The 13,421-nt window shown below is 38.5% G+C and overlaps 1 protein-coding gene across 3 annotated transcripts; it reads left to right on the plus strand.

The window, feature by feature from the left end:
• Positions 1-1,361: 1,361 nt before the first annotated feature.
• Positions 1,362-7,354, plus strand: LOC107773077 (uncharacterized). Of its 3 annotated transcripts, XM_075238592.1 has the most exons (4): positions 1,362-4,187; positions 4,917-5,016; positions 5,113-6,817; positions 6,908-7,354. In XM_075238592.1, the coding sequence occupies exon 1, from the start codon at positions 1,850-1,852 to the stop codon at positions 4,061-4,063; it is 2,214 nt and encodes a 737-aa protein (XP_075094693.1). In that variant the 5' UTR covers positions 1,362-1,849; the 3' UTR covers positions 4,064-4,187; positions 4,917-5,016; positions 5,113-6,817; positions 6,908-7,354. The 3 variants fall into 3 exon arrangements, with proteins under 3 accessions (XP_075094693.1, XP_075094691.1, XP_075094692.1); XM_075238590.1 differs by having other exon boundaries at positions 4,917-6,817; XM_075238591.1 differs by lacking the exon at positions 5,113-6,817 and having other exon boundaries at positions 4,917-5,112.
• The last annotated feature ends 6,067 nt before the right edge of the window (positions 7,355-13,421 follow it).

Consider the following 13,421-nt stretch of genomic DNA (forward strand, 5'->3'; position numbering starts at 1 on the left):
TATGCTACAATATATACATAATATACAATATATATACTACAAGAAAATATATAAGAGAATATATATACATAAGATACAATATAATATACTACAAGAAAATATATTATGCTACAATATATACATAATATACAATATATATACTACAAGAAAATATATTTATAAGCTACAATATATACATAAGATACAATATATATACTAAAAGAAAATATATAAGAGAATATATATACATAAGATACAATATAATATCAAGAAGTGATATTTATGCATGACAATTTAGTGTTTTACTATTGTTTTGTTATTTTCTTTTTCGTCAAGCACTTTAATAATTAGATATACATATATACTACATATTAATATAGCCATGATACTACAAGAAATTGTCTTTAAAAAAAAAAAAAAACCCGCTAGGCCCGCGAAGCCCACGAGCCCGGCCCGTTAAGCACAGGACCATGTGGGCTTAGGCCCGTCACGGGCCGGTTCCACCCATTAGGCCCACGAAGACCGGGACCGCCAGGCCCGGGACCGCCAGAGCCCGGGACCACGAAGCCCGGGACCGCGAGGCCCGGCCCGTTAGGCCCACTAAGGCCCGGGCCCGGGACAAAATACAGCCCTATTTGACGCAAATGATCGCTTAAATTTATGGGTTTTCTAATTTGTTCCTTTAAATATAGTACTGAGCATATACCCTCTCTGTTTTTGTTTCTGGTGCATTCTTGGTTTGGGGCTAATAGAAACAAAAGGAATTTACTTTATATAATTACTCCGAACTAAAACAGAAATTCTTCCTCATACCAGAAGCTAAAATAAGGTGTGCTATGGGATTCATTATTTTGTGTGCCGATGATCAAGTCCAAAAGGGTTGGTTGTATATTGTAACCTGTGAATGAGGATGAAATTTTTAGAAGATCATAAGAATGCTAACATTTGGCAATGTGATACAAAAATTTTGACGACTCAGGAAATAAATTTGATCCATTGCACACATGTCTAACATCTGGATTTACTTTTAAAGATTATACATTTGAACAAAGAAAAGTGAGGGCCAATCATTAACAGTACTTAAGCTGCCCAAATCAAAGTAGAGAGATCAATTCATTTGGCCCCAACTAGGAACCCTATTCAGGTGTCTTAACTTTTTGATGAACACAAACGTCTTTTGGGCTAACCAAGCTGTAATGCCAAAGAAGAAGTAACAAACCTCTTTTAGTGATATGTCTTGATGCAAAAGAAAGAAAAAACTTTAAGATCATTCAAATTGAAGCTAAATTCATCTTCCCCATTTGGTCACTGTCCAATTGAATTGTCACGTATACAATTCAAACATGACCATTTGTTGAAAAATGGAATCCAAGTCTGTATCGCCAATTATTGTTTTTACTTTTTACCCATTCCCAGGCCAAATATTGGTTAATTGACAAGGTTGATTGAATTTAACAACTTTTATACGTTTAGACTTTAGAGCCTAGAGGGATGAACAAGAGAGAGAGTGAGAGACTACGAGAGGGGTCACCTTTATAAACTTGACAACTATGAGGGAGCCAATTCTCAACTCCGCGAAACTCATGGACCAAAGAGAAAATACTCCTTTTAGTAGTCTATTTTTTTCTTTCTGGGTTTGTCTGCTTGATTACACTCCCCTTTACCGATTCTGGTTCTCCTGATTATGTTCCCTGTTCAGAATTCAGTTCTGTACTGTTTTCTGCATCCTCCCTTTCACATCAACCTTACTTAATTCTCGTATTTTGTCCAACTCAAAATTCTATACAGTTTTTTGTATTTACTATCCATTTATAATGTTCCTTTTTCGTTGAAATACAAGTGACGACTGAGCAGAGAGGGAGCAACTTCAATGGTGATAAAGCTCTCAACTTTAAAGCTTCCCAAGAAAATCCCCAACTGGGTTTGTTCAAAATCCTCTCTTTCTTCACTCTCTGGTGCTTGTAGGATTCAAATCACCCCTGAAACCAATCAACCCTCTACCCCTTCTTCTGACTTTGATTCAAAGATTCAACTTGTAAAGACTAAGCTTCACCCTGAAACCTTAGCCAGCGTTCTTGATTCCACTACTGATTTGGATTCTTCGTTGAAGCTATTCAAATGGGCTTCCCTTCAAAAAAGGTTTCATCACTCTGCTGATACTTATTTTCAGATAATCTTGAAGCTAGGTATGGCTGGAAAAATAGATGAAATTGAAGGATTTTGTAATGAGATGGTAAAGGAGAAATGTCCAAATTATGAACAGGTTCCTTTGGCTTTGTTAGATGCATTTGTTAGAAATAATAGGCTTAGTGAGGCTTTATGTGTTCTTTCTTGTATAAATTTGAGTAGCTTAAAGCCCTCTATATCTGTATTTAATCAATTATTGGGTGCACTTATAACGGAAAAGAAAGAATTTAAGGACGTATTGTTCGTTTATAAAGAGATTGTGAAGGCTGGAATTGGTCCCAATATTGATACACTTAATTATCTGATAGAGGCTTTGTTTGCTGCCAATCGTGTCGATGCTGCATTGGACCAATACAAACGTCTTCATAAGAAAGGTTGTAATCCTAACGGAAGGACTTTTCAGATAATTATTGGTGAACTTGTTGCAAGGCGTAAAGTGGATGAGGCACTTGTAATTTTGGATGATATGTTTAGAATACGGTGTGAACCGGATTATTCTAGCTTTTATACTCATATAATTCCTTTATTTAGTAAGATGAATAAATTAGATGTAGTAACGAGGTTGTTCTCTATGATGAGAGAATCTAAGGTTCTTCCGGATACACCAACTTATGGGGCAATGATAAAGTGTTTGTGCGAGAATCTTCTTGTGGTTGATGCTATAAAACTTGTAGATGAGATGGTGTATAGTGATGTTAGGCCAGATGACGACGTGTTCATGAGTATAATAGATGGATTATGTGAATTGAATATGTTGAGTGAAGCTAAGAAGTTTTTGAATGACAAAGAAGTTGCACGTGTATTGCCTTACAATGCACTTCTTGAAGCTATTCTAGATGATGACGCCTTTAGTATGGCCAGAGATCTGTTTGGTGAAATGCTTGAAAGAAACATCACAGATCAGCTTTCTTGGAATATCATGATTAGATACCTGTGTGATAATAAAAGGCTGAATGACGCCTTGAAGTATCTTGCTGGAATGACTGTTTCCTCCATTAGCCCTGATTCATCAACATATTCTGCTCTCATCATTGGCAACTGCAAATTAGGTGAATGTGACAATGCTTTGGCTTTGTTTCATCTACTTAGTGCCAAAGCTGGGTTAAATATAGATTTGATATCATATGCTCAACTTATTGAGTGTCTTTGCCAGAAGGAAAAGATTCAGGAAGCTGCTGAAGTATTTTGCTTCATGTCAACAAGGAAATGCGCTCTTCAGTCCATCCCGTTTGACAAGCTTATGAAGGGACTTTGTACTAGTGGCTACGCTGGTAGAGCAATCAAAATGCTACCATTGGCATATTATTCTGGTACATTGTCTTCTACTGCTGCTTACAACAGCGTATTGCAAGGCCTATTCAGTTTAGGCAGAGAAAGTGATCTCTTTATAGTGATCTCGAGAATGATCATAGATGGTTGTACCCTGGATGCGGAAACATATTGCATTCTCATTCGGGGCATGACTTCACTTGAGCGTATAGAGAAGTCCGCCCTGTTCTTGGGTTCAATGCTTAGTCGGGGTCTATCACCAGATTCGGAAACACTTGCTGAACTTCTAGAATATCTGGTGAAAAACTCTCAGGTCCATGTGATACTTTCTTCAGTAGATAAACTCGTCGCAGAATTTGAAGTTGTTGATTCAGCTATGTACAACATGCTGATAAATGCCCTCTTGAAAGAGGGATACAAAAACAAGGCCTCTTTCTTACTGGATTTGATGTTGGAAAAGGGATGGGTCCCTGATGCTAGTACTCACGCTTTATTAGTCGGTTCCAGCGTGGAAGATGAAACATTTTCCAAAAAGCGTTCCCATGACAGTTTGATCACACAGGATACTGTTGGCAATATACTTGCTGAGGGTCTGGGGAATTCAGATGGACCTGACTACAGACTATAATACTGTAATTGGGAGATTGTTTCAGCAATCAACTTGAATGGTACCTAAATTTGGAATATAGGTGGTCTGAAGCAAATTATGATGTATTTTCTCTACAAGACTGATCTACAAACCACACCTAAAAGTAAGTTCCTTGTGTTATTTATTTCTTTCAGTTTCTTGTATAAACTTTACAAATACTTTGATATTTTAATAGCTCTGTAGAGTTAATCATTTTAGTTTAATCCTAATTTTTAGTCATTTTGTGTAATCTGAAGATGACATTACCTTCTCAATGGGGTTATACTGTTTATCATACTTTAGAAAATTATGTCTTCTGATAGTTATTAGTTAAACTATAGAAAGGAAACTTTTATGATAGTTCAGAGTTTATCCCATGATACTCATTTTGCTGCGGTTACTTCACATTTGTAAATTCAATTCTCAATATTTGCATCATACTGCTAAAGATCATAAACAAAATAGATGTTTCGGAATGTTCTACCTCAAAACTGATCTTTTACTGGCTGAGACGAGAACAATTGACCGCAGATAGAACAACAGGTTTCTTTAATTTGCTTTACACTTTTGTGAGATGAAAGAACCACTTCAAATGTACAATTAAAAATTTGATGTAGCCTGCTTTGAAGAAATCCAATGCTACTTTTAAGTTTCTCAATATTTAACTTAATTTAATCAATCACTTCATCAATTTTTGTAACTTGATATATATCCAAATCCAATATAATTCTTATTACATTCCATTCTAGTAGTTTGGAAGTCTGCCACATGTTTGAATTGTCTATTGATTATGATGTACACATTGTGAAGTTTTGCTGTAACTAATAGCTGAATATTAATATCGATTATGCAGTGACAACGAAAGCTGGCTTGACATCCAGTGTTTAGCATTCCTATCAGCAGCGATGAATTGTAATACCATTCTCGCTATTATCAGTTCAATATCGGTGCAGGTGAATAGACCTTCTTTTGTTGTTATGGTGGTGTTTTAGCCAGCTAACACAGACGCAACTAATGCACTGGGTACCTTCTACTTTTCACCAACACAGGTAACCGATAACTATCTCCGCAGAGGCTTAGATTACAAATAACAACAACAACAACCCAGTAAAATCCCACTAATGGGGTCTGGGGAGGGTAGTGTGTACGTAGACCTTACCCCTACCCCGAAGGAGTAGAGAGGCTGTTTCCGAAAGACCCTCGGCTCAAAAAAACAAAAAGACAAAAGAGGCAAAAAGAGGCAAAAAGGGAGACAATATTAGTATCACAACATCAATCATAGGATAAATAGGAATACCATTAAATTCAGAAGAAAGATGTAAAGTAAAGGGAGACAATATTAGTAAATATTAGTATCACCACAATAGTCATAAGAAAAATAGGAACCTCATAAAATCTAGAAGAAAGATGTAAAGCAAAAACGATAGCTAGTAAATAGGACCTGCACTGAAAAGAGAAATAGTAAGCCACAACATTCCCACTAGTTATCTTAGGGGAAAAAAAAAAAAAAAAAAGAAACCTACATGGCTAGTCCCACCATGTTACGAAGTAAGGCACGACTCAACTACCTCCTAACCTACAACTCTTATACTCGACCTCCACATCTTCCTATCAAGTGTCATGTCCTCGAAAATCTGCGACCTCCACATCTTCCTATCAAGTGTCATGTCCTCGAAAATCTGGAGCCTCGCCATATCCTGCCTGATCACCTCTCCCCAATACTTCTTAGGCCGCCCTCTACCTCTTCTCGTGCCCTCCATAACCAGCTGCTCACACCTCCGCAGAGGCTTAGATTGATGAGAAGAAATCACCAAACATTTTTGCCTCTTCTGGGGTGCAGGTGATTAGCATACTACGCGAACCAATATTAAGGTCAAATGTATCATGTGCTGAGAAAATATGCAGTCGTAGACGTTGAGAAATATGTGCTCAGCTCAGTTTGACTGAGCTCAATTCTTGTGCTGCTCGGCTCATCTCCTTATGTGGAGGCCACGCACTATGTTCAGATCTTAACATTCTTTCGATACCCTTTCCTCAGATCAGGCAAGTCCAGGCTCGGCTAGAGATATTAAGAAGGAAGCTCAGAACACTGTTTAGTACTTGCACTCAAGCTTTGCCTGAAATGTCTGTTGATGTACTCGCTCAATTTTGAGATATAAATTTTCTTTTATAAGTCAACTCGGCATAGTGAGTTACGTTGTTACTTGCACTCAGACTCCTCAACATTGTATTCAGAACAGAAATGAATGAAATAGTGTTCCTTCGTTCTTTCGAATATCTTAACAGCAGATGAGCATAGAAAATACGGAAAAGGGCCTGATATGCCCCTCTACTATGGTATATTGTTCAAAATACTGTCCCCCGTTATACTTTCCGTACCTAAAAACCCTTACCGTCCAACAAAGTAGTATATTTGTCCCTATTTTAACGGCTGGGATACGTGACACTCTTTGAAAGACCAAGACACTCCACTTCACTAAATAAATCCAACCCGCCCCAGTTCCCTTGCCCCGCCCGACTAAATAAACCCATAAATAAAAAACCCACCGTAAAAACACAAACAAAACATCAAAATTCTAGGGTTTCTTCGTCGCTCCCTTGTTTAGTATTCAGCTGGTCAGAAACTGCTTTACGATGTCGGGAAATAGCTGTTTGTCGAAGAAGATCTGCCGTTGTGGGGAAGTTGCTAATCACTTTACTTCAAAAACTCTCTTAAACCCCAATAGAAGATTTTACAAATGTCCTAAACCTGAGGTACTTTTTATTTCTCTATTTCGATTTCTGTTAAAATTTCCAACTTTATAGTGTTCAATCATTGAATTTATTTTGTTGTGGTTTGTGTAGAGTGAATGATGTGGGTTTTGGGAATGGCATGATGAAGAGTTTCCTGATGCTGCGTTAATTGTAATTAACAATGTAAGATTAGAAGCTACAAATCGCGAGATTAAGATGTTGAATGTTTCGTTGGAAGCTCTTAAGGTTGAAAGAGACGGGCTGACTGAAAAGTTTGAACTCATAGAGGCTATGAAGAATTTTGAAGTTAAAAGAAATATGGAATTGGAAGCAAAAGTGGTGAAGTTGAAGATGACCATCACAATTTTATGCTCGCTAATAGTTGGATTTGCATTATCCTCTATAATGAAGTGAAATTATGTTGAATTTTTTTTTGTAGAAGGGAATGTTGTATCTGCAGTTTCCATGAATATTGGTAGTTAGTCTTAGATGTTTAATGGTTGAATTTTTATTGTAATGACATTGTTAAGTTAATGATTATTGGCAATTTGTTTATGATGATTCTGGCAATTTGTTTATGATGATTCTGGCAATTTGTTTATGATGATTCTGTTAACCAAATGCTAACAAACAACCATCCCAATTCGAACAGAAGACAGAGGTGGTCTTCAAGCATATTTCTGGTCTGCTCAAAATGAGCTCCTTCAAGCAGACACAACACCAGTAATAAATACAACAACAGTCACAAAATCTGCTTCAGGACATCGATTAATTTACTAAAATCGGGCAACAGAAAAAAATAGTGAATGAACTACTACATAATTCAGCAAGTCATAAGTTTGACAATTACATCAAATTGAAGAAGTGGATGCCACTGCTATAACTTCAAAAACTCACTCAACCTTAGTCATAACAAGGCATCCAATTCCAAATGCTAACACTAAAAAATAAAAAATAAATCAAGTGTTTCAGTTTCACTTAAGCACATGTAAGATGCTACCAACTAACAAAACAAGTCATAATCAGATTATCAAGGACACTTTCTTGTCTTCAACTTCCCAATTCTTTGTCTTGTTTGCTGTCACGACCCGAAATTCCCACCTTCGGGAACGTGATGACGCCTAACATTTCACTTGCTAGGCAAGCCAACGTTAGAATAATCTTAACTATTTTTAAACAAATTAAATTAAATGGAAGTCAATTACTAAAATAAAGTGCGGAAGACCATAACTATCGAATCATCAAAATACATCCCCGAATTTGGTGTCACAAGTGCACGAGCTACTAAAATAATACAAATAAAGATCTGAATAAAATTCAAGATGTTTGAAAGATAGTACACAACTAAGATAAGATAGAAGGTGACTTCAGAACTGCGGGCGCTGTGCAGTTATACCTCAAGTCTCCTCTGGGTAGCTGAATCCGAGCAAGTCTATGGTACTCCGTTGGGACCAACTCTAAAATCTGCACAAGAAGTGAAGAGTGTAGTATGAGTATAACCGACCCCATATACTCCGTAAGTGTCGAGCCTAACCTCGACGAAGTAGTGACGAGGCTATGACAAGACACGTACGTAAATAACCTGTACAAGCATATACAAATACGAAGCAACAATAACACAATCGTTAACAATTTATAAATCTGGGATGAGACATGTGAAGGGGGATGATATAATAATTTCAGCAGGAAAATTATCACCTAGCATCCAATTAATTCCTTAACAGTAAAATGAGCAACTGATAATATGAAAATGGCACGGCAGCACCCTTCGTGCTTTTGGTCTCATTCCTCCTATAAACTGATAAATAAATAATAATTGGCACGGCATCACCCTTCGTGCTTTAACTCTCTCTTGGCACGGCATCACCCTTCGTGCTTTTACACTCTCTGAAAATGGCACGACATCACCCTTCGTGCTTTTACTCTGAAAATTGACACGGCAACACCCTTCGTGCTTTTACACTCTTTCTCACGATGACAATGATAGTATAAATAATAAAAATGGCATGACATCACCCTTCGTGCTTTTACACTCTTTCTCACCATATTCAACAATAATTAAATCAATAACAATTCCATGAATAATGATCAAATAATCAATAATAAACTTAAACATGAATATCTTAATTAAATAAATAATTATTCAAAATTAATTAAATTCCTCCAACATGCTTTGACTCAACCGCAATGCATAAGTACTCGTCACCTCATATATACGTTGTACCCGCACATTAAATCACGTAGCAAATAACCAAATAAAATCCTACTCTCTCAATTCAAGGTTAACCATGACACTTACCTCGCTTGTAACCAAATTCAAGATTTCAATAAAACTTTGCCTCGCGAATTCATGTCAGAAGTCCTCAAATCTAGTCATAAACAATTCAATATACTCAATATAAATCGTAGGAATTAATTCCATATGAATTTACTAATTTTTCGGATTAAAATCCTAAATTTATCTCAAAAATCAACAGTGGGCCCCATGTCTCGAATCTTGAAAAAACTTACGAAATTCGAACACCCATTCCGAGATGAGTCCAACCATACAAAAATTATCAAATTCCGATGTCAAATGTACTTTCAAATCTTAAATTTTCGTTTTTGGAAAGTTTTACAAAAATTTCAATTTTTTTCATCTAAATCCGAAATAAATGATGAATATAGACATAGATTTATGAAATATAATCACTCTGGGTTATAGAACACTTACCCAATTCAAAGTCGTGAAAAATTCCTTTGGAATCGCCTAAATCCGAGACTCAAAACTCAAAAATGAGTAAAAATGGCTAACTTCCGATTTTATGGGTTCTGTCGGGGCCTTTTCGCATCTGCGGACACTTGACCGCATCTGCGGTTCCGCTTTTGTGGAATTGGGATCGCTTTTGCGGGCTGGCTCACTTCTGCGGACTCGCTTCTGCGAAGAAGAGTCCGCTTCTGCGTAAGGCTGCCCCTTCCCCTTTTCCCACTTCTGCGACAGCCCGTCCGCTTCTGCGAGGCATGGCTCGCTTCTGCGATCTAGCATCTGCAGTCTAAAATCCGCAGGTGTGATTACACCAGAAGGCCAAAATTTGAGATTTTCCTTAAGTCCAAAATTTAATCCGTTAACCATCCGGAATTCACCCGAGGCCCCCGAGACCTCAACCATTTACACCAACGAGTCCTAAAACATTATACGAACTTAGTCCAGACCTCAAATCACATCTAACAACTTTAAAACCGCGAATCCTACCCCAATTCAAGCTTAAGGAACTTAAAAATTTTTAACTTCTACATTGGATGCCGAAACCTATCAAATCAGGTCCGATTGACATCAAATTTTGCACACTAGTCATAAATAACATAACACACCTATTCAAATTTCCAGAATCAGATTCCGACCCCGATATCAAAAATTCAAATATGTGGTCAAACTTTGAAAATCTTTAGCCTTTAAATTTCTAGTTTCCACTAAATAGCCATAACTTGAGCTAGGGACCTCCAAATTAAATTCCGGGAATACGCCCAAGTCCCAAATCAAGATACAGACCTACCAGAACTGTCAAAACACTTATCCGAGTTCGGTTTCTCAAAATGTTGACCAAAGTCAACTTAATTGAGTTTTAAGGTTGTATTTCACATTTTAATCAATTTTTCATATAAAAACTTTCCGAAAAATTATACGAACTGCGCAAGCAAGTCGAGAAATGATGAATAGTGCTATTTGAGGTCTCAGAACACAGAAATAATTATTACATTTAAAGATGACCTTTTGGGTCATCACATTCTCCACCTCTAAAACAAACGTTCGTCCTCGAATGGAATTAGAAATGTACCTGAGCTGGTAAAAAGGTGTGGATATTTACTTCGCATGTCCGACTGGGACTCCCAGGTAGTTGTCTCAATTGATTGACCTCTCCATTGCACCCGAACTGAAGGATAACTCTTAGACCTCAACTGTCGGACCTGCCGGGCTAGAATAGCTACCGGCTCCTCTTCGTAAGTCAAATCCTTGTCCAATTGGACCGAGCTGGAATCTAACACATAGGACGGATCACCATGATATTTTCGGAGCATAGACACATGGAACACCTGATGAACCACTGATAAACAAGGTGGTATTGCAAGCCTGTAGGCTACTTCCCACCCTTTCAAGAATTCTAAAGGGTCCTATATACCTAGGGCTTAACTTGCCCTTATTTCCAAACCTCATTACACCTTTCATAGGTGAAACCCGGAGCAATACTCTTTCTCCAACCATGAATGCAATATCATGAACCTTACGGTCGACATAACTCTTTTGCCTAGACTGAGCTGTGCAAAGTCGATCCTGAATAATTTTGACCTTATCCAAGGCATCGTGTACCAAATCGCTACCCAACAACCCAGCCTCTCCCGTTTCAAACCATCCAACTGGCGAACGACATTGCCTTCCTTATAATGCTTGATATGGAGCCATCTGAGTGCTCAACTGGTAGCTGTTATTATAGGCAAACTCCGCAAGTGGCAAAAACTGATCCCAAGAACCTCCAAAGTCTATAACACAAGCGCGAAACATATCTTCAAATATCTGAATAGTGCGCTATGGCTGTCCGTCTGTATGTGGATGAAATATTGTACTCAACTCAACCCGCGTGCCTAACTCACGCTGTACAACCCTCCAGAAGTGCGAAGTGTACTGGTACCTCGATCAGAAATGATATACACGGGCACACCGTGAAGGCGGACAATCTCGCGGATGTAAATCTCTGCTAACCACTCTGAAGAATAGGTAACTGCTACTGGAATGAAATGTACTGACTTGGTCAACCTGTCCACAATGACCCAAACTGCGTCGAATTTTCTCTGAGTCCGTGGGATCCCAACAACAAAATCCATAGTGATACACTCCCACTTCCACTCAAGAATTTCTAACTTCTAAAGTAAACCACCAGGTCTCTGATTCTCGTACTAGACTTGTTGACAATTTAGACACCGAGCTACATATGCAACTATATCCTTCTTCATTCTCTTCCACCAATAATGTTGCCGTAAATTTTGATACATTTTGGCGGCATCTGGATGAATAGAATACCAGAAACTGTGTGCCTCTTCAAGAATTAATTCACGAAGCCCATCCACATTAGGCACACAAATACGACCCTACATTCGCAGAACTCCATCTTCCCCCACAACAACCTGTTTGGCATCACCGTGCCGCACCGTATCCTTAAGGACAAGCAAATGAGGATCATTATATTGTCGATCTCTAATATGCTCATATAAAGAAGACTGAATGACTGTGCAAGCTAGAACCCGACTGGGTTTTGAAACATCTAACCTCACGAACTGATTAGCCAAAGTCTGAACATCTGTAGCTAACGGTCTCTCATCAACCTGAAATATACGCAAGACTGCCTATACTCACAACCTTTCTACTCAAAGCATCGACCACCACATTGGCCTTTCCGAGGTGATACAAAATGGTGATATCATAGTCTTTCAAAAACTCGAACCATCTTCTCTGCCTCAAATTGAGATCTTTTTGCCTGAACAGATACTGTAGGCTACGATGATCAGTGGATACTTCACACGAGACACCATAAAGGTAATGCCTCCAAATTTTCAAAGCATGGACAATGGCTGCCAATTCTAAATCATGAACAGGATAATTCTTCTCGTGAACTTTCAAATGCCGCGACGCATATGCAATCACCCTGCCATCTTGCATCAATGCTGCACCAACCCTAATGCGAGATGCGTCACAATACACCATATAAGATCCTGAACCTGTGGGTAATACCAACACTGGCAATGTAGTCAAAGCGGTCTTGAGCTTCTGAAAGCTCAACTCACACTCGTCTGACCATCCAAATGGGGCACCCTTCTGGGTCAATTTGGTCAGTGGGGATGCTATGGATGAACACCCCTCCACAAACCGGCGATAATAACCTGCCCAACCCAGGAAACTCCGAATCTCTATAGTTGAAGTAGGTCTAGGCCAATTCTGAACTGCCTCAATCTTCTTAGGATCCATTTTTATGCCTTTTGTCGATACAACATGACCCAAAAGGCAACTGAGTCTAACCAAAATTCGCATTTTAAAAATTTGGCACATAACTGATTATTCTTCAAAGTCTGAAGCATAATTCGAAGATGTTGCTCATGCTCCTCTCGACTGCTGGAGTAAATCAAGATATCATCAATGAATACAACCACAAAAGAATCCAAATAGGGTCTGAACACCCGGTTCATCAAATCCATAGATGCTGCTGGGGCATTTGTCAGCACAAATGACATCACTAGAAATTCGTAATGCCCATACCGAGTCCGAAAAGCTGTCTTAGGGACATCAAATGCCTTAATCTTCAACTGATGGTAACCAGACCTTAAGTCGACTTTTGAAAATATCTTGACACCTTGAAGCTGATCGAATAAGTCATCAATTCTTGGCAACGATACTTGTTTTTGATAGTGGCCTTGTTCAACTGCCGATAATATATACACATCCGTATAGAGCCATCTTTCTTCTTTACAAATAGTACTGGTGCACCCCAGGGCAAGACACTGGGTCTACTGAATCCCTGATCAAGCAAGTCTTGTAACTGCTCCTTCAATTCTTTCAACTCCGGCGGGGCCATACGTGGGATAGAAATGGGCCGAGTGC

This window comes from Nicotiana tabacum, chromosome 19, assembly GCF_000715075.1.
Source record: "Nicotiana tabacum cultivar K326 chromosome 19, ASM71507v2, whole genome shotgun sequence".
Lineage (NCBI taxonomy): Eukaryota > Viridiplantae > Streptophyta > Magnoliopsida > Solanales > Solanaceae > Nicotiana > Nicotiana tabacum.